The sequence below is a fragment of the Microtus oregoni genome, unplaced genomic scaffold, assembly GCF_018167655.1.
Source record: "Microtus oregoni isolate MIOR12 unplaced genomic scaffold, Mior012 000023F_ref0000262, whole genome shotgun sequence".
Taxonomy (NCBI): domain Eukaryota; kingdom Metazoa; phylum Chordata; class Mammalia; order Rodentia; family Cricetidae; genus Microtus; species Microtus oregoni.
In genome coordinates, this window is record NW_024543082.1 from 1,768,231 (window position 1) to 1,793,346 (window position 25,116).

General features: G+C 44.9%; 2 protein-coding genes across 5 annotated transcripts in view; both read left to right on the top strand.

Annotated features, from left to right (window-relative positions):
* The first annotated feature begins 2,145 nt into the window (after window positions 1-2,145).
* Dynlt2b (dynein light chain Tctex-type 2B) lies at window positions 2,146-12,225 on the top strand. 3 transcript variants are annotated; one of them, XM_041673270.1, is made up of 5 exons: window positions 2,146-2,373; window positions 4,830-4,963; window positions 7,513-7,582; window positions 9,159-9,222; window positions 12,091-12,225. In XM_041673270.1, the coding sequence occupies exons 1-5, from the start codon at window positions 2,252-2,254 to the stop codon at window positions 12,136-12,138; spliced, it is 438 nt and encodes a 145-aa protein (XP_041529204.1). In that variant the 5' UTR covers window positions 2,146-2,251; the 3' UTR covers window positions 12,139-12,225. The 3 variants fall into 3 exon arrangements, with proteins under 3 accessions (XP_041529204.1, XP_041529205.1, XP_041529206.1); XM_041673271.1 differs by lacking the exon at window positions 12,091-12,225 and adding an exon at window positions 9,388-9,518; XM_041673272.1 differs by lacking the exons at window positions 7,513-7,582; window positions 12,091-12,225 and having other exon boundaries at window positions 9,159-9,220.
* Window positions 12,226-13,506: 1,281 nt separating this feature from the next.
* Window positions 13,507-25,116, top strand: part of Pcyt1a (phosphate cytidylyltransferase 1A, choline) — a 49,202-nt gene continuing 37,592 nt past the window's right edge. Inside the window, exon 1 of one of the 2 annotated variants that reach the window (XM_041672873.1) lies at window positions 13,507-13,615. The gene's annotated coding sequence lies outside the window, so the exon portion shown is untranslated. Of the gene's footprint in view, window positions 13,616-13,738; window positions 13,883-25,116 lie in introns of those variants that run through there. The other variant, XM_041672874.1, reaches the window with a different exon arrangement.

The window sequence follows — 25,116 nt, forward strand, 5'->3', positions numbered from 1 at the left end:
AACTGCTGCTAAGACCCTGTCCAGTCTGTGGACAAGCAAGACACTGGGGAATAGATTACCCTGCTTTGTCAAGACAAGCAAGGTAGGCCGGTCTCCCCCAAATTCCTACTCCACAGGAAAGTCTGTCAGATCTTACTTGGCAGTTGAAAACTGATACTACCTTGGAACCTCTGAGAAACTTGGGGTAGCTGTCTAGGTAAATGGAAGGCTGTCTCACTTCTGCTTACTCGGTTAAAATTTATCCTTCTCAGATCTGATGGTGTTTGATGACTGGGTGCTGATAGATTTACCAGTTTAACAGCTCTCCCCTGACCCCCAAGGTTACAACCACCTCTGTAGCTCATTAGTTCATTAGTTAAGTTGCCTGTTAAAATTACAGACAGGCGCTGGGTAGTGGTGGCACACACCTTTAATTCCAGCCTGATCTACAAAGTGAGTTCCAGGATGTTACAAAGAGAAACCCTGTTTCAAAAAAGCAGAAAACAAACAAGCAAAACAACAGCAATGTAACATGAATGGGGCCGGCTTGCTTGTTGGGGTTTCCGTCCTGCCCTGTACCCTGCAGCCGGCAAACCCCAAAGAAAATCACACATATACTTTTTTTGTTTGTTTGTTTGTTTTTTTTTTGTTTTTCGAGACAGGGTTTCTCTGTGGTTTTGGAGCCTGTCCTGGAACTAGCTCTTGTAGACCAGGCTGGTCTCGAACTCACAGAGATCCACCTGCCTCTGCCTCCCGAGTGCTGGGATTAAAGGTGTGCGCCACCACCACCTGGCTCACACATATATATATTTTTAAGTTATAAAGCTGATTGGCCCATTAGCTCAGGATTCTTATTAGCTCTTATCACTTATATTAACCCATTATTCTGATCTATGTTAGCCATGTGGCTCAGTACCTTTTTTAGACAGGCAGATTACATCCTGCTTCTTCAGTGGTCTGGGCAGGAGTGCTAGGAATGGGCTTCCTCCTTCCCAGAATTCTCCTGTTCTCATCGCCCTGCCTCTACTTCCTGCCTGGCCAATCAGCGTTTATTTAAAACATGATTGACAGAATACAGACAATTCTCCCACACCACAGCAACAACAAAACATCCTTCTCACCTGTACCTAGGCACGCAGTCCAGTCCTCATTTTCATTTAAGTTCCAGGACAGATATGAGAGAATAGCCAGAATCATTTGAAAAAGTCCAAAGCAGAGAGAATGAAGTTGACTGAACGTGGCCAGGAGACTGGACGTGGCCAGAGTTATCTGTGAGGGAGCCTGGAGGTCAGTACACACTTTGATATGCTGTAAGAGCTTGGGTAGACCAATGTTCTTTCTGCAGGAGGTAAGGCATTAACCAGTTCCACAGGTTTTTGAGCAATGCTGGCTTTTATCTCACAGCCAGAATTCCTATAGTCCAGCAGGAGTTAATTTCTGGATATTTGGGCTGCCCTTTGGAGTTGAGCGAATTAGAGTTTCCTTTGGATCTGACAGGGAGGTGAGGGGGATCTGGTGGAACTGGCATAAGGAGAAAGCATAATAAGAATATAGTGTATAAAATAAATTTCAAGCCGGGCGATGGTGGCGCACGCCTTTAATCCCAGCACTCGGGAGGCAGAGGTAGGCGGATCTCTGTGAGTTCGAGACCAGCCTGGTCTACAGAGCTAGTTCCAGGACAGGCTCCAAAGCCACAGAGAAACCCTGTCTCGAAAAACCAAAAAAAAAAAAAAAAAAAAAAAAAAAAAAAATTTCAACTAAAATTAAAAAAAATCTTGCCTCAAAAATTAAAACAAAAAATTATACATAAACTCTACTGTTGACTCTTTCTTTTAATTCACAAGTTGTCCAAAACCAGGAGGAACAGTGTGCATAGATATGACTCAGAGTTCTAGCTCTGGCACCCATAAAATTTAGCACGGTGGTGCATGCCCGTTATCCCAAACCTGGGAAGGTCGAGGCCGGAGTTCAGCGGTACCTTCGGCTACCTAGCGAATTCGAGGCCACCTGTCTCAAAAACAGGAAGAGAAGAAACAGAAGGAAGTTAGTCTGGGGTGGTCCCGCTGCTTGCTGGCTGCCAGCAAGTGGCAGGTTCCCTAACCCCAGACTCCAAGGCACCACTAGCTGCAGCCAGTGCGCAGGCGCCAAAAGGGGGCATGGCTATGGATGTCACGTGAGCGACCCGTTGCCCTGGGGACGCGCTCTGGGACCTCTGGGCTGCAGCAACCGGCCGGGCCTCTCTCTAGAGATCCGCTGGTCCAGACGCGGGACTATGGCCGCGTCCACCAAAAGCCGGTCCATATCAGTCGGCGCCTCCGAGGGCTTGTTCGAGGCCGACAAGAACTCAGGGGAGCCGGAGAACACCTATATTCTGAGGCCCATTTTCCAGCAAAGGCGCGTAGCGGTCTGGGCACGGCGGCGGGCGAAGTCGGTCGGGAGTGGGGCCCGGGCGCTTCAGTGTCGCCAAGGAGACGCGGAGAGGGGCGGAGCTGGGCGGGCTTTGGCGTTCAGACGTGGCGACTTTCCCAAAGCAGAGCTCTGCCACGGGATTGGCCGGTCTTCCCGGGAACCCTAGACTGGCTCATGGGAGTGGTTGACCTCTAGGAGGCTTTAGGGGGTGCACACCAGGGACAGAAAAAACAGAGGCTGGAAACAAGCAATTTGCTGGCAGTACTCTGAGAGTTACCGCGTGCTCACCTGTGCTGTGCACAGAGGACAACTTGTTGGAATTGGTTCTGTTCAGTTCTTCCATTATGTGGTTCCTGAGATTGAATTTAGGTCATCAGGCTTGACTGCAATACCAGCTAAGCCATCTCACTGGAACCGAGAGAGGATATATTTTATTTTTAATTCGAGGGGTAAGGGGGTGTAGATTGGGGGTGGGGGGGCTGTAGAGAGTTCTGTCTGTCATGTGCTTGCTCTGAAAGCATCAAGTCCTGAGTTCAATTCCTGCACCCACTAAAGTCGTTGCATATTGTGATCCTAGTGATGGAGATTTGGTCTTGGTATTGGAGAAACAGGCTCTAGAACTCTCTGGCCAGCATAGCCTCATGTGCAAGACCTAGTGAGAGACCCTGCCTCAAAATCCAAGGTGAAGGCCTGAAGATATGCCTCAGTGGTTTAGAGCATTGACTCTGTTGTGCCCAGATACGACCACCAGAGAGGCCCAGACTGTAATAAGCAAGGTTTAATTAGCATACTACAAACATATTTGGAACCCCTATCTACTAATCCTGTTATAGTGAGGTAGAGAGAGGAGTTGTATCTCCTCTGTGGGGTAAGCTTTTATTTTATTTTATTTTTCATTTATTTTTTGTTGTTGTTGTTGTTGTTGTTTTTCGAGACAGGGTTTCTCTGTGGTTTTGGAGCCTGTTCTGGAACTAGCTCTTGTAGACCAGGCTGGTCTCGAACTCACAGAGATCCGCCTGCCTCTGCCTCCCGAGTGCTGGGATTAAAGGCGTGCGCCACCACCGCCCGGCCTGGGGTAAGCTTTTAAAAGCATAACTACAAAGAGGCTTTTTGAAGCTGCTTTGGCACGGATGCAAGGAATTTTGCTCCCTCCCATTCTGCTAAGTCAACTTTTTCCTTGTTCTTAGAACAAGGCTACTGTTCCTGAGTTAGGCCATCTTTATCAGCCTGTACCAGGTGGCTGGCTGGGCTGAGCTAAGTGACATTGTGCTCGGAATCTCCCGGGTGGGAGAGGGGAAGGCCACTATCTTCCTGGGAAAACATTCTGCTAGGAAATTTCTTCTCGCCCCTTTGAGAATAAGGGGTGAGGGTCCTACAGCTCCTCCTCCAGAGGAGTGGAGTACAGCACCCACATGGCGGATTTCAACCATCCGTAACTGTAGTTCCATAGGATCAGATGCTATCTTCTGGCCTCTACAGACATACATGCAAGCAAAACACCAAAAATATAAAATATAAGTACGTCTTTAAAATGTAGAGTAGTCCTATATGTGATAGCAACTTCATGCAGCAGTTTCCCCATGGATATTGAAAAAGGTGTGTGCAGTTACCGCAGCAAATGTTCTAATGTATGGAATGTCCTGAGCTGTGTTTCCTTTGGAAACGGTACAGAACGGGGTTAGTAACAGGTATGTTCCTATGAAACTTGTTTGAAGAGAAGCTTAGCATTCTGTGAAATAAGCAGGGGCTGGAGAACAATTAAGAGCATCTGCTGCCCTGCAGAGTACCCAGGTTTGGTTCCCAGCACCCACATGGGCAGCTCACTGTTGTTTGTAACTCCAGGGGCATCAGGCGTTATACGTGGTGCACGAACATACACATAGGCAAATGTGCACATAAATAAATAGAAAGAGACCAGTGAGATGGCCCAGCTGGTGAAGGTGCTTGACTTGAGACCCGATGACCTGAGCTCAGCCCTGGAGACCTTGGTAGTGAAAGGAAGGAGCCGACTCCCACACAGACATCCTGACTCAAAGTAAATGTAAGAAGAAAGGACGTAAGAAGTAAATAACAGTATCAGGTGGGGCCAGTGCTAGAGATGGAAAACAGAGCCTCATTCATGCAAGGCAAGTTCTTTACCACTGAGCTACATTCTCAGGCCCTAGATACAGTATTTCATGTATTTTTTTGTCTTCGAGTCAGGGCTTTCCTAGCCCTGGCTGTCCCGGAACTCACTCTGTAGACCAGGTTGGCCTCCAACTCACAGAGATCCTCCTGCTTCAGCCTCCTGAGTGCTGGGACCTAAAGGTGTGCACCACCACCTCCCAGTGACTTCACAACTAGATACAGTTTTTAAGGCTGCTGCTGACAAAAAGGCTGAAGTGAGAAGGATGTTGGGGTGCTGAGCTGACATTTAGATGTTCTCAAATTGTTTGATTTAGGTTTAGACCCTCTGTGGTTAAAGACTGCATCCATGCCGTGCTCAAAGAGGAACTGGCAAGCGCTGAATATTCTCCAGATGAAATGCCTCATCTCACAAAACATCTATCAGAAACCATTAAAGATAAACTGAAAGGTAACCTGGGCTGTGGCTGGAAACGAAGTTCCCTTCAAACACCCAGTTCTGACCATTTGTTCCTGCCACTCCCCCTCCCCCAGACAGTTTCTCTGTGTGGCTGTGGCTGTCCTTGAAGTCACTCTATAGAGCAGGCTGGCCTTAACCTCACAGAGATCTGCCTCCTGAGTGGCAGGATAAAGGCATGGTCACCACTGCCCACCTGCACGCTGCCCCATCTTTGATCCCAGGACGTGATCTATGCTTTCTATTGAAGACAAATTTTCTTCAGTGTCTAGAATTCTGTGATTCTTTGGTAACTTTTTCTCAGGTAGAATCTCACAGACTGGAGGAAAAAGTACAGATTTGCGCAAAAGAAGTGGGCCCACTTCTTACTAAATTCTTTTTTTTTTTTTTTTCGAGACAGGGTTTCTCTGTGGTTTTGGAGCCTGTCCTGGAATTAGCTCTTGTAGACCAGGCTGGTCTCGAACTCACAGAGATCCGCCTGCCTCTGCCTCCCGAGTGCTGGGATTAAAGGCGTGCGCCACCAGCGCCCGGCTTCTTACTGAATTCTTAACTGCTTTTCTTATTCAGCCCTCCACTCTTGCCAAATTCAACATATGCATAATACATTTTGTGCTTTTGTCTCTTGCTAACAGAAACTTTTGTATTTTGAGACAGGGTCTCACTATGTAGCTCTGCTGGTCTGGAACTTGCTAGGTAGACCAGACTGGCCTAGAACTCATAGAGATCCATCTGCCTCTGCTTCCCAAGTGCTCGGATTAAAGGCGTGCGCCACCACCGCCCGGCACCATGCCCTATTTTTAGTGTTATACCATCAGAGAAGTTATTTACTTTTGTGCCATCCTGCTTTTGTAGTGTTGGGGATGGAGCTCAAGGCCTCCTGCATGCCAGGCAAATGTTCTGCCACAAAGTCGTGGTCACATGGATGTCACAATTTTTGTTCCATTGAGGCCACTCTGTAACACTCCAGTTTCAATGGATCCAAGTACTCTCTTCTGGCCTTCATGGGTACCAGGCATGCACATGGTGCTTATATATAATTGCAGGCAAGACCTAATCTACATAAAAATAAATCTTTAAAAAGCCTTTTATTTCTCCTTCAGAATGATGATGTCACGGCTAGATGAGTGTTCCACATACATTCCTGTGCCATTAGGGGTTCAGGGAGAAGGGGGACATCTCAGGTGAGGGGGGGAGTGTTCTTAAAATAGTGATTTGGAGGGCAGGGTGGTGCTCACATGTAGTCACAGTGCTCGGGAGGCAGAAGCAGGAAGACTAATGAGTGTGAGATCATGGCTCTAACAAAACAAATGACCAACAACAAAAGCACACCAACAAACTGGGCTCTTCCCCATGAATTTTGTTCAGGCTGCCTCTGGACAGTGTCTGTAGTCCTCAGGTTGTTTGTCCAGTTTACTGTGCTTTCCTGGGTCCTGACCTTGAATTCCTCCTGCAGCCTCCAGAGTGCTGAGTTTCCCGTGCAACCATGCCAGGTTATGTTTCTTTTCTTCCTGTCCACCTTAATGAATAGCTTACAGTTTCCTGAAGATCCCATGTTCTCACCATCTACCTAGTTTTATTCTTTAATTTATGTGATGTGCTGTGTGGGTGCCCATGGAGTGGGGCTAGGGGTTCTCTGGGGTTGAAGATAGAGGTGGTTGTGAGCTGCTGATGTGGGCACTGCGGACTGAACTCTGGTCCTCTGTGCGAGCAGCAAGCACTCTGTTCCTCGAGCCACCTCTCCAGTCCCATTCTCATACCTTTGTTATTCCCGCTCCATGAAGGGACTAACACTGAAGAGCTCTCTTCCTGGTAAACTCTCACTCTCCAGCACATTCTGTGTGCAGTCTTTGCTGATCCTGTGCCCCACCCCCAACACAGTGACGAACTCCCAGCTTGGATACACCTGTACAAGCCACTTCTAAAAGAAATGGTTTTTTTTTGTTTTTGTTTTGTTTTTTTTGTTTTTGTTTTTCGAGACAGGGTTTCTCTGTGGTTTTGGAGCCTGTCCTGGAACTAGCTCTTGTAGACCAGGCTGGTCTCGAACTCACAGAGATCCGCCTGCCTCTGCCTCCCGAGTGCTGGGATTAAAGGCGTGTGCCACCACCGCCCGGCTAAAAGAAATGTTTTTGTCTACTTTTGAGTTCTGTTATGAGCTCTCTGGTCCCAAGGCAAGAAGAATGTTTTCTTATTTCTGTAAATTGAGGGGCAGTCTCAGGAAGGGTCCAGGTTCACTCTGTATGCCAGCACTGGGCTGAGAGCCGTGTGTGTCTTCATACCTTTGCTCTCCTTACAACAGTCTAACAGGCGAGAACATTCCCTTTTAACAGACTAGCAAAATTAAAGGGAAAGTTAGGCTCTAAGGCTTTACCTCAGGGCAACTTTGTAGTCAGGGCTCATCTCCAGTCCTCAGACCTGTAATCTTACTATCTACTCCTTAAGTACCCATGGGCTGTATGCTTCTTTATTCTGGAAGAATCTGTGATTAGCAGGTCGTGTTACTGCGGACTTGGATAGAGCTAACTTTCTGCTCTTCTCCTTCCTAGAATTGGGATACGACCGGTATAAAATGGTGGTACAAGTGGTGATTGGCGAGCAGAGGGGCGAAGGCGTCTTGTGAGTAGCGGGGTGTGGGGGGGTGGGGTGCCGTGTGTGTTTGTGTTCCTGTCCCATCTGTGCTCCTTGGGAGCTGTCCATTGTGTGCAGAGATAACTCACTCAGTAAGCCTTTGTCTCTGAAAGAGTCAGGAGGATGGTTTAACAGATGCAGCCATGAACTCGTAAGGCTAATAATGTCTGGGTGGTTCCCAGGTGGACGGACGTCCCTAGATTCACCTCTGGTCACGAGTCTTGTTGTATGCTCTGCCCTGGATGTGCCTGCATGCCAGCATTATTTAGCGGTCCCTGTCACCAGGCCTAACTCTGATGTCCTGACCATCCACATTATTTAGTTTGTGGTCCGTGGGGTGGACATGTTGGACTTAGGGCTTTACACATAGGAAATGATCTCCATCTCACTATAGTCTTGGCTCCCACAAATCTACAGCTGTCTTCAGTACAGTGTCTTGTATTCGAAACTTCTCCTGGTTTGGGTTGACACTGTGAGATGTAGTCAGGCCAAGCTCCAAGGAGAACTGGGAGGCTGAAGAGATGGCTCATCAGCTAACGGCACCTGCCATCAGGTCTGACAACCCAAGTTTGATCTCTGGACTCAACTTAGTGAAAGGAGAGAACCAACTCTCAATAGTTACCCTTTGACCTCTATTTTATGTCATGGTGCACAAATTCTTTCTCCATCCTTTCCGTTTGAGGTCTGCCTGGTCTACATAGTGAGCTTTAGGATAGCCAGAACCATAGAGAGACTCTATCTTTAAAAAAGGAAAGAAGCCATTATCTAAAATTTCAGTATATGCAGAGTTCAGGGACTAAAAAACTACTCTATGATTTAACTTTATAGTTATAAATAGTCTGATGCTATATTTATATTCCTACTGCCCCTAAAGGTATTTTCAAATTCTAGTTTTGTTTTCTGAGACAGGGTCTCACTGTAGCCCAGGCTGACCTCAAGTTTATTTGTGGCTGAGAATAACCTTGAACTCTAGATCTTCTGCCTTCAATTGTTGGTGTTGAAATTATAGGCTTGCAGGACTGTACTTGGTTTTTGTTTGTTTTTGAAACAGGGTGTCTCTCTGCTGCCCTGGTCTTTTTAGCAGCAACCTTCCACAGCTTCCCAAATGTTGGTTTTACAGGTTTGGGTCTCCTAATGCTGGTCTAGTTAGAAGATTGAATTATAGCTCAGAGTTGTCCCTTTCTTGGATAGGTCTCTACAAATGACCAGGTTGGATGAAGTATTATATTGGGTCTTTTCCAAGACCTCTTTTCCTATTATTCTGCAGGAATTGAGCCCACTGAAAGTCACCCACAGTGTCGTAGCCAAATTAATTTGATCCGTGTAATTGTCAGGAAGCCAGTTGGGGTGCTAGGTGGCTAGAGACCCTGGCCCTCACCTCTAGCTGTAAGCAGCCTCGCCTGTGATTCCTGTCCTTCCTGGTGGTCCAGCGTATTTTGCCTCCATGTGCCATGGAAAGGTTGAAGCATGGACCTGTGAGATTTTAGGGAATGAATTTGCTCGTGGCAGATCATAGGTCAGATGTACAGTGTCTACTGCTGACCAGTCTTCATTGGCATTCCAGCATGGCTGCTCGATGTTTCTGGGATGCAGACACTGACAACTACACTCATGATGTCTTCATGAACGTAAGTCTTTGGGAAACTCCTTTCTCCTGTCTGGGGACACATGGCCATTGTGTAGCAGATTACTGCTAACATGGGAAGACACGATATTTTTGAGACATCTCTCTTAGATCGCTTAGATTTCTGGATAAGGAATTTTTACTGAAACTTTTTTTTTTTTTGAGACAGGGATTCTCTGTGTAGCTGGTGTCCTGGAACCAAGCTGGCCTTGAACTTAGGGATCCACCTGTCTCTGCCTCCCTAGTGTTGGGATCAACGGTGTGTGCCATCAATGCCCAGCATCGGTGGTTTTATTTTAAATTTTACTGTTTTATTTGTGAAAAAATTAATTTATAGACATTTCTACTTAAAGCAGGAAAACAATAAAGTGGCTTCTTTTGTTGTTGTTTGTTTTGTTTTGATTTTTGTTTTTTTGAGACAGGGTTTCTCTGTAGCTTTGGAGCCTGTCCTGGCACTAGCTCTGTAGACCAAGTTGGCCTTGAACTCGCGGAGATCTGCCTGCCTCTCCCTCCTGAGTGCTGGGATCAAAGACGCACACACCAGATAAAGTGGCTTCTAATAACATAATTGCACATGCCCACATGGTGGTGGCACACACCTTTAGTCCTAGCACTTTAGTCCTAGTCTGGAGGCAGAGACAGTTGGATCTCTGAGTTTGAGGCCAACCTGGTCTACAGAGAAAGTTCCAGGACAGCCAGGACTATACAGAGAAACCTTGTCTCAAAAAACAAACAAAACAAAACCCTTTATCCACCATATTGGCTACTTGTTTTATTTATTGCTGAGATCAAATACTGTCAGGAAGCAACATGTGACTTCTAGTTCAGGCAGTAGAGCCCATTTTTGTGAGGAAGGCCTTGCAGCAGGAGCAGTTGGTAGCTGTGGCAGAAGGAACTTGCCCATGTTGAGGGCAGGTCTTTTCTTTCCTCCTCAGGTAAACCTGTCTAGGATGCTCCCACAGACTTCCCCCAGTGTCTCTGAGGTGACTCTACACCTAGTCAGGTTTACAATGGATATTAACCATCATATGCTCCTATCTTAGTTACAATGATAATATCCTGTATTCCTTGTTCTGGGTAATACACTTACTCCAAGACATTCAAAGTATTTGATAACTATTTCTGTCTTAAGTAAGGCAATATAGAATAATTATTTTGTGAGTATGCATTACATAAAATTTCATTCACATATTTAATTTAAAAATCTGATTATTTTACCTCATTGTTGTTAAAATTTAAAATATATATATGTATATTATATATGTATATATAATATATATTAAAAAATATATATTTTATATATAAAATATATATTAAAATATATATGTATATATATATTATATAATATGTGTGTGTGTGTTGATGTGAGTGCAGGTGCCCCAGAGGTCAGAGAGAGTATCAGAATATTACCCTATGAGTCACCCGATGTGGGTGCAGGGACCATGCGGGTCCCCTGCAAGAGCAGTGTGTTCTTCACCACTGATCCCTCTCTCCAGCCCCGGTTTTTGTTTTCTTAAGACAAGAGTCTCAGCCTGGGCAGTGGTAGTACACACCTTTAATCCCAGAACTAGGGAGGCAGAGGCAGGTGGATCTCTGTGAGTTCAAGGCCAGCCTGGTCTACAGAGTGAGTTCCAGAACAGGCTCGAAAGCTACAGAGAAACCCTATCTCGAAAAACCAAAAAAAAAAAAAAAAAAAAAAAAAAAAGACAAGAGTCTCACTTGTTAAGACTGTTAAGAACCTGTTAAGAGAAATCCACGTGTGTCTGTTTAAGTGGTATCAAGGATTTATTAAGATATGAAAGGGGGGGCTGGAGAGATGGCTCAGTGGTTAAGAGCATTGTCTACTCTTCCAAAGGTCCTGAGTTCAATTCCCAGCAACCACATGGTGGCTCACAACCATCTGGAATGAGGTCTGGTGCCCTCTTCTGGCCTGCAGGCATATACACAGACAGAATATTGTATACATAATAAATAAATATTAAAAAAGACAAGACCTTTAAAAAAAAAGATATGAAAGGGGGAGGGAAATACACTCATGAATACAGGACACGGTAAATCCAGTTGCAGAGTTCTTGAAAAGCTGGGGACCAGTCACACACTACTTCATGCCACCTGACCTGGCCTTCACCACCTAAAAGAGAGCGACCACCCTCCCTCCTTCCTTGTAAGAAGTCTCATTGGCAGATAAGAAACACTGCCTCTTAAAGGGCCAGATAGCCCAAGGTTATTGGCAGAGTGAATACCCACCACAGTAACCCTGGCTGGCCTGGAACTTTCTATGCAGACCAATCCTGCCTCTGTATACTGAGAGCTGGCATTACAGGCATGCACCGCCACACCATATAATTAATTATGTAATTAATTATATATGTAATTAAGAGGCTGGCCTCCCACTCTATCCTCCTCCTGCACCCTCAGATTAATGCGTGTTAATTACACATAATGGGCTTCACTGCATTTCCCCACGCGCAAACTGACTGCTTCGATTATCCCCTCCCCCACCTCCCCTCCTACCCTACTCTGCACCTTTTAGCGAGCAGTCTTGTAGATGTCCTCAGGAAAACGACTTTATAGCGGCTCCTTGGAAACCTTGTGTTTCTTGAAGGAAGAAAGCGCCATAATTGGAAATTGACGAAAAGGAGAGTATGGAGGGTCACACCTGTAACCCTACACTAGGGAGGCTGATGCAGGAAGATCAGTTCCAGTTTGATTGTCTATGGAAGTCTCTGAAAACAGAAGACAACGTTAACAGTGGTCTAGTGTATCCATACTAGTACATAACACTGGTTAGCACTGATGTCATAGCCTGTGTGACCTATGGTCTCATTAGCACTAACACCCTGGATTTCTGTTTTCTGTATTTATTTTTTAGGACAGCTTATTCTGTGTTGTAGCAGCATTTGGTTGTTTCTACTATTGAATCTTTGGGAAGGGTGACTGTGGCACGAAGAAACGTCAACTTTTGTATAATGTCCTGACCAAATAAAAATAAATTGGACCTTGGCACCTAAAATCCGTTGTTTTAGGTTTTATATATCTAATGGTTTGACTTCATCATGCTATCTGAGCTCTTACTACATCTGTTTAGTGTCAGGGTCTGAGAAGTTTCCAAGTTGTATATAAAGTAGAACCCCTTCAAATTTGGAGACTTCTGTGTTGGCCACAATCTATCCTGTTTTTGTGATGGCCATCTTCCCCAGAGAGGCCCTTGGTGTCTCCTCCAGCTAGCTGTCCTTATTTGGGCCATTTTATCTGCCATATCTAAATACTACTTGAACTTCAAGGGGTGTTTGTGAGTCAGACTTTAATCATTTCTTTCTTGGAAGCACCTCAGCAGGTGCAGTTTACTTATCTTTCTTCCTTCTTGGTTATCTTCAAGGAAAAAGTGCAAACAAATGTATTAAAGTTTGCGGGTTCCCCCCCACTTGTCTTATACCTACAAAATCGCACTGGGTGTGGTGGCTAACGCCTTCATTCTTGAGCCTGAGGCCAGAGGCCCACTGCAAGTTCAAGGCCAGCATGGGACACGTAGTTAAGTTCCAATCCAGTCTGGGAAATAATGTAAGTCCCTGTCTGATAAAATTATTTTTAATTCCCAAGCAAAAGCCCACCACCACCATCCTGCCCCATAAAGGGGATGGAGCGATGGCTCCGCGGTTAAGAGCGAAGAGCAGTTACTGTTCTAGCAGAGGAATAGCGTTCAGATCGCAGCACCCAGAAAGTGCTCAGAAAGACCTGTAACTCCAAGATATCTGTTGCCCCGTTTATGGCCTCTATGGACCTGCACAAATCTTAAAAGAGAAAAAGAAACCTTTACAAAACAAAATCCCCCAAAAGTTCACCCCGATCCGTGCATTTTCCTACCAGTGCCTTTGCCTCTACTCCTGCTCAACTACTTTCTCAGTCCATTCGTAGGAATCATTTTCTGTGGGTCACCCTAGATCAGAATAACCGGGGGCGGTGAGCTCAGGCCCAAGCGTTCGCCGGACATGGCTTGAATTCTTTGCTGAGGCTGGGTGTCGGGGCCGCACGCCTGAACAAGTGCGGGGGTCGGCGGGTGCAAGAGGCGCCGGGAGACCACAGCCGAGGGAGCCCCCGCCTACAGGAGGCGCCACACATCCGGTACTCCGGGGCTGCTAACCCCGCGCCCGTGTCCGGTGCTTCTGCGCTGTCCCTCCACCCGCCAGGCCCGGCTGGAAGCGGAACTACTCTGTCAGGTAGTGGTTTTCAGAGACGTGGTGGTGGGATTGACAAGAGGGCGGGCGGTAGGCGGGACTTCCGGCCCGCTGTCCGGTCAGATGTTTCCCGGGCGTCTCCCCGCAACCTATTTGACTTCGCTAGTCGGTGACGCGGCGCCAGGAAGGACTCGGTCGGGACCCGAGCCCGAGAGAGCTGCGGTAAGGAACCCCGGGGTAGTGTTTGCTTGCGTGGACAAATGCCGGCTGGGCCCGTGAGGGGGTTGTGACTGAAGAGCAGGTCAGTGACAGCCAGGGAAATGCGGAGCAGTGACTGCGGGGCTACTGTGACCGAGGTACAATGACAGCCAGGGGGACTGTGACCGGGCGGTGACTGCTTGTGAGGGGTCTGCGACCCCGGAGCAGTAAACGCGAGGGACTCTGACCTCGGAGAGCGCGAGGCAGAGGCTGCGACGGGACCATGACCGAGTAAGTATGCCGCAGTGACTCCCGGGGGACTGAGTGGTCGATGGATGGTGGCTGAGGGGACTGACCCGTGGGAACATGAAGCTCGGCGGCGAGGGCTCGCTCATCAGCAGCGGTGACTTGGATGAGAACGTAAGATCAGGAGTTGGGGTTGGTGCTCTGAAGTTGTGTTTGTGTACGGAGTGCGAGTGAGTGAGTGACCGGGGAGAGGTCTTTAAGTAGAAACCACACGAGCGTGACACTCATCAGACAAGATTTTGAATTTTAGGGGCAAAGTTCTGTGGGTGAGAAACACATTTCATCGCTGAAATGCAGTTTCTTCACTTGTGAATGGGAAGTTCGAGATCAGATTAATGTCTCCCAACTATGAGTCCCAGTGTATGTATGTACTATTGGGTTGTGAAGATAGTGGATGACAACGAAATAAAAACGGAAAACTGGACTAGAATAGAAATTACGTACATCTTTAAAGTTAGTTGCATACATCTTTACGATGTATACAGTAAAGTACAGCTAAATTTGAAAACTGGGTGCGGTGCTACACAGCTAAAATCCTGACACCCAGAAGGCTGAGGCAGGAGTATATTGAGTTGTCCTACAGCCTGGTGAGTTCAAGGTGAGCCTGGGATACATGCCTTTTTTTTTTTATGACAGTGTTTCTTTGTGTAGCCTTGGTTGTCCTGGAACTCGCTCTCCAGACCAGGCTGGCCTTGAACTCACAGCGATACTTCCAAGTGCTGTGTGTGCTGTGTGGGTCACCACCACCAGCTTTGGTTTTTTTTTTTGTTTTTTTTTTTTTTTTTTTTTTTTTTTTTTTTGAGACTATGTTGCTTGGGCTGTCCTGGAAGTCACTATCTAGACCAAGGTGGCCTTGAGCACATACAAATCTATCTGGCTTCTGCCTCCCTAGTGCTGGGGTTAAATGCACGTGCCACCGTGTCCAGCTTTTGCTGTTGATTTAGTTTGAGAAGCAGTGGATTGGATTATTTCTGAGCTTTTCTTTTTGTAATGATTCTGTGATTAAGGAACCTTTTTGGACATAATTGAGGTGACTAGTTATGATTGAGGAATAAAACTCAGGGCCTTTTTGGGGAAAGCCTAAAGCTGTATTGAAATAGGGATACTGAGTCTCTTTAATACCAGCACTTGGGAGGTGAAGGCAAGTGGATCTCTGTGAATTCGATGCCAACTTGGTCTACAGAGCTAGTTCCAGGACAGCTAGGACAGTTACATAGAGAAATCCTGTTTAAAAAAAAAAAACAAAAAAAAATTAGAGACAGAGGCCATGAGGAAATAAAAGTTTGTGGTAGGAGAAACTGCTAGGAATAGCTATTGAGGAAGGAGAAACTGAGGATAGGAAAGGAACAGAGCTCGAGAAAACAGTCTATGACAAATTAAGTAGAGGTGGGGAGATATATGATTTTTACAGTCTATTCAGTTTAGAGAATCTGCAATTAATAGAATTGCTAATAAAAATATTACTGGGTTAGATATGATCTCAAATGACCTTTATTCCAGTGCTTGAGGGGTACAGGCAGGGAGACCTCTGTGACTTCCGAGTCAGCCTGAACTCTATATATCAAGGACTAGAATTACACAGAAAGACTTTGTCTCAAAAAAAAAACCCAAAAACAAACAATCAAAACTATTGGGACTGAGCATGTTGGCACACCTGTAATTCCAGCACCTGTGGGCTACAAAGCAGTAAGACCTAGTTTTAAAGAAAAATTAGGGATCTGAACTGGGAGCTAGGGAGATTATTTAGCCATTAAATGTGTTTACCTGATGCAGGCCTGCCTTCCTGAATTTAACCTCTGGAACCCACATAAAGATGGAAGCAGAGGCCAGGCAGTGGTGGCGCGTGCCTTTAATCCCAGCATTTGGGAGGCAGAGGCAGGCAGATCTCTGTGAGTTCAGTGCCAATCTGGTCTGCAAGTGTTAGTTCCAGGATAGGTTCCAAAAATCCAGAGAAACCCTGTCTCAAAAAGAAAAAAAAGATGAAAGCAGAGAACCAGCTGCACCTCTGAACATGCACCATGACATGCATGCACCTCCATGTCTAAACTATAAAATGCATGCATGAGCAAGCACACACATAGGGAATCATACTAATGAAAAATAAAAAGAATGATATTTTGTCCTGGTATGGGAGGTCCTTCTGTCTATGTGTTGCTTTTCTTGGCTTTTCTGCTTTGGCCTGTTGATAGGGCAGAACTTAGGTAGGCGGGGAAGACAGAACTGAATGCTGGGGAAGAAGAAGACAGAATCAGGGAGACACCATGGATCTGCGGCCGGAGGTAGACATGCTGAAACTTTGCTGGTAGGCCACAACCTTGTAGTGATATACAGATTAATAGAAATGGATTAAATTAAGATGTAGGTGTTAGCCAATAAGAAGCTAGAGCTAATGGGCCAAGCAGTGTTTTAATTAATATAGTTTCTGTGTGGTTATTTTGGTTCTGGGTGGCCAGGATGAACAAGTGGCCTCTTCCTGTTGCAACAAATTAGTGCCCAACAAATTGGTGCCCAATGTGGGGCTCAATCCCACGACTCTGAGATTACAAGTCTCATGCTCTACTACACCATTGTCCTGTACAATGGTAAATAATATGATAATAATAAATGGCAACCATCATGGGGAGAAAAGGAGGACAGAACAATCCTGGGAGTGGCAACAGTCATGATAATCTGGCATGGAAAGGCCTTGGTGTATTCATCTCTCTAACTTGATGGTTTTTGCACTGTTAGGCTAAGCCTGACACTTGGGAATGATGCTACATTCTGGCTCATTCAATTAAAGCTTTAGCTTCTGGTTTTATTTCTCACTCATTCTCCTTCATGAGGGCCATTAGTAATGCAGTTTAAATTGATTAAAATGAGTATGGTCTCCCCTAGTCTATTTTGAGATAGGATCTCATTGTAGCACTGACAGGCATTAAACTTTTGGCAGTCAGAGATGTTGTGGCCCATGTCTTTAATCGCAACACTTGGTAGGCAGAGGCAGCTGGGCCTCCGTGAGTTCAAGACCAGCCTGGTCTACATTATCAAGTTTCAGGTCAGGTTGGCTACAAAGTGAGACCCTAACAAACAAACAGATAATATGTACAGCAGTTCTCCTGCCTCCTCTGAGTGCTGGGATTAAAAGCATGCACCACCACTGCTGTTTGACGTGGGGACCTCCTCTTAAGGAGATGGTGTCATTAGGTGGTGTCTTGGATTCTGAAGTCCCAGGTTACTTTACCTGATGTTAATACTGACTCACTCTAATTATGGGAAGATTACACATATTTTAGATTCAGATTTCCTGAATAATTGAATATTATCTGTATAGTATGTTTTGGAAAGCAGTTTATAGGTAGGTATATAGCAGGGGCATGTCTCTCTCTCTCTCTCTCTCTCTCTCTCTCTCTCTCTCTCTCTCGTTAACTCTGTTGTAGCCACAGTTGGAAGTCATGTTAGTTGGGACTTTCTGTTGAAGTAGGATGAGTGCCAGTGAACTAAGGGAGCCCTTAGGTCTACAGGACTGTTACATCACACTCTCAGCTGTTTACAAATAGGGCCGCTAAAAATAGCAACATGGGTTTTGCTCTGTACTTGAGAACATGAATGTATGACTTTTAAGAAGGGTGAGTTTGGTTTGGTTTTGAGATCTACCTTGTGACTGTGTTTACTTCCCTTTTGGTCTCAGAACAGGGATCTTTTTATGGTATGATGAAACTTTACAAAGTCCATTTTCGCAGTAATTTTTCCTTTTTTGAGGGAGGGTTTCCTATAGCCTAGGCACATCTTCAGTCTTTGTGACTGAGGATGACCTTGGACTCCGGATCCTCCCATCTCTACCTCCCAATTGCTGACACCACAAATGTAAACCACAACACCAAGCGCAGAGTAATTTTTCTTTTTGCTTTTTTGAAACTGAGTCTCAGCATGTAGCCCTGGCTGTCCTGGAACTCACTATGTAGACCAGGCTGACCTCGAACTCATGGGGATCCACCTGTCCCTTCCTCCTAAATGCTGGCAATAAAAGCCTGTACCACATCAGCAGAATAATTTTCCTTTTTAAACATTTTAAAAGAATTTTTAATGATTTATTTAACTTTATTTTATGTGCAATGGTGTGATGGTATCAGATCACCAGGAACTGGATTTACAGACACTTATAAGCTGCCATGTGGGTGCTGGGAATTGAACCTAGGTCCTCTGGAAGAGCAGTAGAGCAGTCAGTGCTCTTAACTGCTGAGCCACATCTCCAGTCCCCAGAATAATTTTCTTATACAGAATTAAAATACATAGAATTAGAAAAGAATTGTTATATTGCAATACATTTAACAAACTATTTTAAAGTATTACTACAGCAGTTTTTATTTTTAAAATGATTTATTTTTTTTTTTTAATTTTACTGTTATGTGTATGGGTACTTTTCCTGCATATGTGTTTGGGTACCAAATATGTGTCTAATGTCCTAGAAGGCCAGAAAAGAGCAGTGGATCTCCTGGAATGAGAATTGCAGACAGTTCTGAGCTGCCATATGGGCACTAGAATTGAACCCAAGCCCTCTGAAAGAGAAGCCAGTGCTCTTAACTGCTGAGCCATCTCTCAAACTGCTATTTTTATTTTTAAAAATTAGCCAGGCAGTGGTGGTGTATGCCTTTAATCCCAGTACTTGGGAGACAAAGGCAGGAGGATCTCTGTGAGTTCAAGGCCAGCCTAGTCTACAAAGTGAGTCCCAGGACAGCCAGGGGTGTTGCACAGAGAAACCCTGCCTCGAAAAAGAAAACAAAACTATGTTTCTATGTGTCTCTGGGGGGGGGGGGGTATGTGCACACGAGTGTGTGTAAGTGCAGTGCCCGTAATGTCTGCTGGTGGCAAAGTCTATTTTCCTGCTCCTTGTGCCATTACTGTTGTGGCTCCTGTTCCTAACACTCAAGGGAATGGTGACTGTTGGAAGTTAGTGAGAACACATGTGTCCAGTGTTGTATCCAGATTCAGAATTCTCTCACACAGCTGCCTTAGAGTAGTCTTACATCTCACTTTAGGAAGAGCGTAAGTTCAACAGTGGCTACTTGTTGAATCTTCATGGGCTCTTTTTGTTTGTTTGGCTGTTTTGTGGGGAGGTTGGGGAGACAGTGCTTCACTTGGCAGCCTAGACTGGTCTGGAACTCATGGAAATTATCCTGTCTCAGCCTCCCAAACATTGAAGTTACAAATATGAGCCGCCCACCATACATGGCTTAACTCTTGAAGAATAGTACAAAATAAAATTATCTGGACCTGGGTTATGCAGTATTCATGTGCCTGCCTAGTGTGCTTTAAGTCTCAACTTTGATGTCTTACACTGTCACCTCCCAAAAAGTTCAGATGTAAGGCTTACTACTAGTGGGGGCTAGAGAGCTATCTCAGTGGTCAAGAGTGCTGGCTGCTCCTTCAGCAGACCTAGGTTCCACGGCGGCTTACAACCGTCCAGCTCCAGGGGCTATCACGAGTCCTCATGTCTTCAGGCACCGGACACATACGGTACACAGACATATAACACAGGCAAAAGAACAGAAAGAAAGAGGAAAGAACTGATGTTAGAGTCCATTGGGAGTTTCAGGGGAGTCCTTTTTTGTAATACCTTACTCTGTTTCTAGGCCCAAGCAGACACTCTGTTTTGCTCTAGTGGGGCTAACTCAGGCTTTCCACAGCCCCGTACCCACTCAGTGTTGAGCATGGGTGCCTTTGAATAAATTAGAAGGAGGGGAGCAAATTCAAAGTCAGTATCGTAGACAGGGCAACTTTCAGACCTCAAATATTGGAGTGTGGAGCATTGAACTCCAGCTTGAAACCAATGTGGGTTTGTAAATTATGTTATAAAACTTGCCTTTACGTTTAGAAGTTCCAGATCAGATGTTCTCTTTGTTTGTTTGTTTAGCTTTTTGAGACAGAGTTTTTCTGTGTAGCCCTAGCTGTCCTGAAACCCACTCTGTAGACCAGCCTGGCCTTGAATTTACAGAGATCCGCCTACCTATGCCTCCCAGCTGCTGGGATTAAAGGTGTTTCACCACCACTAGTTGTTGTTGTTGTTGTTGTTGTTCTTCTTCTTCTTTCAAAGTTACATTTATTAGTGTGTGAACGTATACCTGTGTCACAGTAAAGGTGTGGGGGTCAGAGGACAACTTTGTGCTCTGTGTCAGAGGATGAAGGCAATCCACCTTTGTGTGGATTCCAGGATAAACTCAGATTGTCACATTTGCATATCAGTGTCTGTGCACTTAGCCATTTTACTAGGCCTACAGTACAATTTATTGAAATAATCCTATTCCTAGTACTGTCCTCTACCTTAGATTGTATAGTTCTAGGCAAAGTTTGTCAACAGAAGATTTGTTAAAACTGAGTCTGAAGATGGGCATCATGGTGCATACCTTTAATCCTCACACTCGGAGGCTGAGGCAGGAGGATCACTGTGAGTTCCAGTCCAGCCTGCTTTTATATCAAGTTCCAGGATAGCCAGGCTACAAGGATAGACCCTGTCTCAAAACAGATAAAACAAAACAAACACCAGTTCTGTCTTTATCTGTAAACCTGAGTTGTCAGGCTTGTATAACGTGCCAGTAAACGTTTTGGATTTGCAGGTCACGCGGTCTCTTTTGCAATATTCTCCTCTGCTGTTGTAGCACAGAGCAGCCATGAGCAATAATCAGTAGATAAGCCTGGCTGTGCTGTTTAAACCTTACCAAAGCAGGCAGTGGGATATCTTGTGCCTTCTAAGAAGTGTGTTTCTTCCCAGTCTGGGAGATTTGTTTCTTGCATACAGCCCTTCTTCCTCATTTAAGTTAGCTCTATCTTTTGAACTTCAAGAGACTTTGCAGAAGCAATGCCACTGCTGAAAGACCCGAGTGCAGGGTAGATGATCCGGTTAAGGGATGCCCAGAGGGTTGGATTCGCTCCTGGGGATTTACAGAGCTCTCTTACGGTCTGGGAGGGTAGACACAGAGTAAGTTTGTGCCCTCAGAAGCAGAAGACTGAACACTGCAAAGGAAAGTTTACCTCTCCTTTTTTTTTTTTTGGCAGATTTAGCTCCCTATATGGTAGTCAGTTAAGCTTGAATTTGTTGAAATTTGGAAATAGTGAATATGGTACCATTTAGGTTGTCATGCTTTTGGAACCACTTCCTTTTTTGCCCTGAGGTGCTTGCTAGATGTAATAGCAGTACGTGTAATAGAGAGGTTTGGGTGAGAGTCCCTGAAACTGCTCCCAGGGTCCTGTCGTCTTTAAGACACAGGCATGTGCATACCTGAACTAAGGTTTTCTTTCCTTCGGGTCATTCATATTGAAAAAGTACTGGATAGGGTAAGTTCAGTGGAGAAAGACATTGTCCCCAAGCCTGATGACCTGATTTCTCTCTGTGGAACCCACAAGTAGAAGGAGAGAATCAACTCCTGCAAATTGTCCTTTGACCTCCACACATATCCTGTGGCGCATGCACACATTCATGTATACACACAATGTTAAAAAAAAAAAAACTTCGCCGGGCGGTGGTGGCGCACGCCTTTAATCCCAGCACTCGGGAGGCAGAGGCAGGTGGATCTCTGTGAGTTCGAGGCCAGCCTGGTCTAGAAGAGCTAGTTCCAGGACAGGAACCAAAAAGTGACGGAGAAACCCTGTCTCGGAAAAAAAAAAAAAAAAAAAAACCTTCTAAAAATACGATTTTTTTAATCAAAGAAAAAACGCTTGGCTGGTTCCATCCTTATTATCTCCTTCCTGCTGCCCCACCCCCACGTACATGTCTCCAGCTGAGTCGGTGTGTCCAAGCAGGCGTGTATTGGAACACTGAAGAACAAGGCGGTCAGTGTGTGCTGGGAGGTGAGTCAGCAGAAGCAGTGGGGGCCTGTGAGCAGTCGAGATAGCAGAGACGGCACTGTGTGTCCTGAGAGCTCTTGATGTCCTGGAGCCGCTGATGTGCCAGCAGGCTGGGCGGTGCTGGGAAGGAGGGACACTGCCTACATTTGGAAGGTGTGCTGGAAAGGAGAGTTTGTGATTAAGGCGGTGACAGGCCGAGCAAGCAGAGGTGTTTTTTATTATTATTTATTTATTTATTCTTTTAATTTACGGTGGCAGAGGTGTTAAAAGTGGGGCCTTACGCACGCTCCATTCCACTGTCGGTCCCTTTGCCTTGTTTGTTACAGCTGTTCAGAAGAACTTTACTGAAGGATAAGGTGTTAAGAGGGAAAGAAGAAATGTTTTATGTTCTATCTGCAGTGTCTTTCCTTCCTGGCTCTTCCATGTTGAAGTATCTAAGTATTGACTGCCTCTTGGGGACTAGAGGCCATTACTAGCATTGCATTATGAGTTATGATTCAGGTTTTTATTCTTAGTATGATTTTTTATCCCAAGTGGTAAACAAAATAACAATTGTTCTTAGCTTACTTGGGCAAAAGGATAATGTATTGGTTGGTGTGACTAAATAGTTTGGGTCCAGCTTCTCACCATCAGATCTACCTTACCTATGCTGACTCACCAGTCTTTCCTCCTAGTGACAAGATGGGCACTGAGCTGGTCCCAGAGTGGTTCCTAAAGTCACACCCCCAGGTCCAAATACAGAAAATAATAAGTGATCATTTTTGTCCAAGTGTTTTCATCTGTACAGTCCCAAGATTTCTTCTGTGTGGACTGGTTTAAGTCGTGTACCACTGTCCCCCTCCAACAAGTTATAGCTGAGCGGGATTGATCCTAGGGCGAGGGAGAAGGCACACTGAGCAAATGAACCTCCGAATGTAAAGGAGGTCCTTAATTAGGTCAAGGAGCATGAGCATTTGGAAAGGCAAACAACAAATACCCAGGATAATCAGGATTTATAGTCTGATTTCTTACTTGATCTTTACCATGACTCTGGAATTTCTGCATTTTATTGCAGCCTTTCTTCATCACAGAAAAAACTCCCAGCCTCCTGGAGTTAAGAAGCTGGGAAGACCTAGAATTAAATCTCAATTTAATTGGGATCCTGAGTACTCTGCCAATGATCTGCTTAGTGGGAAGGGAGCCCAGTGCTTATGAAAAGTGCAGTTAAATCCTGCCTGGCACTGTAGTCTGCAACGTGGTGTGTTTTTGTGAGAGAGAACACAGACTGTAGAGAGAGAATTCCTGAGTTCAGATCATTTTGGGGATCCAGCAAGCTATATTCTACGTACTGTCCACCTGTGCCTTTAAATATAAGAAGTTATTTTGGAACACAGATGAAAATGCGGGGGGGGGGGGCTGGAGAGATGGCTCAGCGGTTAAGAGCACTTGATGGCTCTTCCAGAGGTCCTGAGTTCAGTTTCCAACACCCACATGGTGGCTCACAACCATTTGTAGAGGGATCAGATTCCTTCTCCTGGTGGGCATGAAGACAGAGCACTCATACATAAAATACATGAATGAATAAATCTTTTAAAAAAGAAAAGAAAATGCTGCTTCTTTCCTGTGTTAGGTGGGTGAGCTCAGTGGAATTGTTTAACCTTGTGCTTCAGTTTTCTCATGTATGAAATGAGGGCACGAATGAGCAACTTTGTAGGATTGCGGTGAGGGTTACATTAGTTAATATGCACAGGAGCCGTGTAACTTCCTGACACATAGGAAGTGCTCCAAGTATGATTGTTGTAATCACTGTTTTAGCATCATAATATTTAGGACTGCCATATAGGAATGAGGATTGTTAGCACAATGAATTAGACTTATATCTGTTTGAATATACTTATAGGAATTCTAATATATTCTATATTTTGTTTATAAAGATAAAATTATTTTATTGTATTTTACCTAAGAAATATTACAGTACTTATTGGAAAGGAGGGGGTCTGGTAATATGTTACATATATTTATTTATTTTTGGTTTTTCAAGACATGGTTTCTCTGTGTAGCCTTGGCTGTCTTGGAACTCATTCTGTAAACCAGATTTTCCTCAAACTCAGAGATTCTCTTGCCTCTGCCTCCCAAATTCTGGGATTAAAGGTCTGAGCCACTACCTGGCAAAACAAAGGTTTTTGACAGACATGATAGCTTGCTCCTATAATCTCTGCACCTAAAACGCTGAGGCAGAAGGATTGCTATGGGTTTAAGGCTACCCTGGGCAACATAGTGAGTTCCAGGCCAATGTGAGACTTTGTCTCAAAAAAGAAGTGAAAGTTGCTTTTCAGATTTATAAATTATATAAAATTGTGGTGAGGAGCTAGCGCAGTAGATAACACTCAAGTTATCTGAATAGAATAGAACAAGGAGCAGCAGGAACCTTTTCAGAATTTTGATAAAAAAATGAGCTTTAAAAGGATTAAGTATTTTACCGCCGGGTGGTGGTGGTGCACGACTTTAATCCCAGCACTCGGGAGGCAGAGGCAGGTGGATCTCTGGGAGTTCGAGGCCAACCTGGTCTACAAGAGCTAGTTCCAGGTCAGGAACCAAAGCTACAGAGAAACCCTGTCTCTAAAAACAACAACAAAACAAACAAACAAACAAAAAAGGATTAAGTATTTTATAATCTTTTGGTAGAAAGGTCAGTTGGCATCTCTGTATCACCACAAATGTTGGCTTGTGAGTCTCTGAACTAGGCAGAAGGTGTTTCTCCATGCACATAGATCTTCCTTTGTACGACAGTACTATCTCTATTGAGAATCTACTCTGGGATGCCTTTTATTACCAAGATACAGTGGTTCCTGAGGTGCCCAGTCCCTTTGCAGAGAATTCCTAAAAAGAGTTTATTATATTCAGCTAGAACCTGTGTCTGTACATCTTCCAGTAAGTAATCATTTTTTATGCCTGGACTTTCACAAAATAAGTCTCTGCCCTATCCACTGTGACATATTCATGTATTTAAAAATAATTACTAGGTACCTTTTTTGGTGTGTGTTTCTTTTAAGGTATGGTTTCTCTGTGTAGCCCTGGCTGTCCTGGAACTTACTCTGTAGCCCAGGGTGGCCTCAAACTCACAAAGATCTACCTGCCTCTGCCTCCCGAGAGATGGGGTTAAAGGTGTGAACCACTACCGCCTCTCCAAAAAGAATTCATCATTTCTTTTTTTTTAAATTATTTTCAGATTTGCTGATTTTATTCTTATGTGTATGGTATTTGCCTACTACTAGTGTTTTCTGGTGCTGTCTGGTTATATTTGATTTTTTATATTTATTTATTATGTATTTCTGTGTGTATGTCTGCAGGCCAGAAGAGAGCATCAGACCTCATTACAGATGGTTGTGAGCCACATGTGGTTGCCGGGAATTGAACTC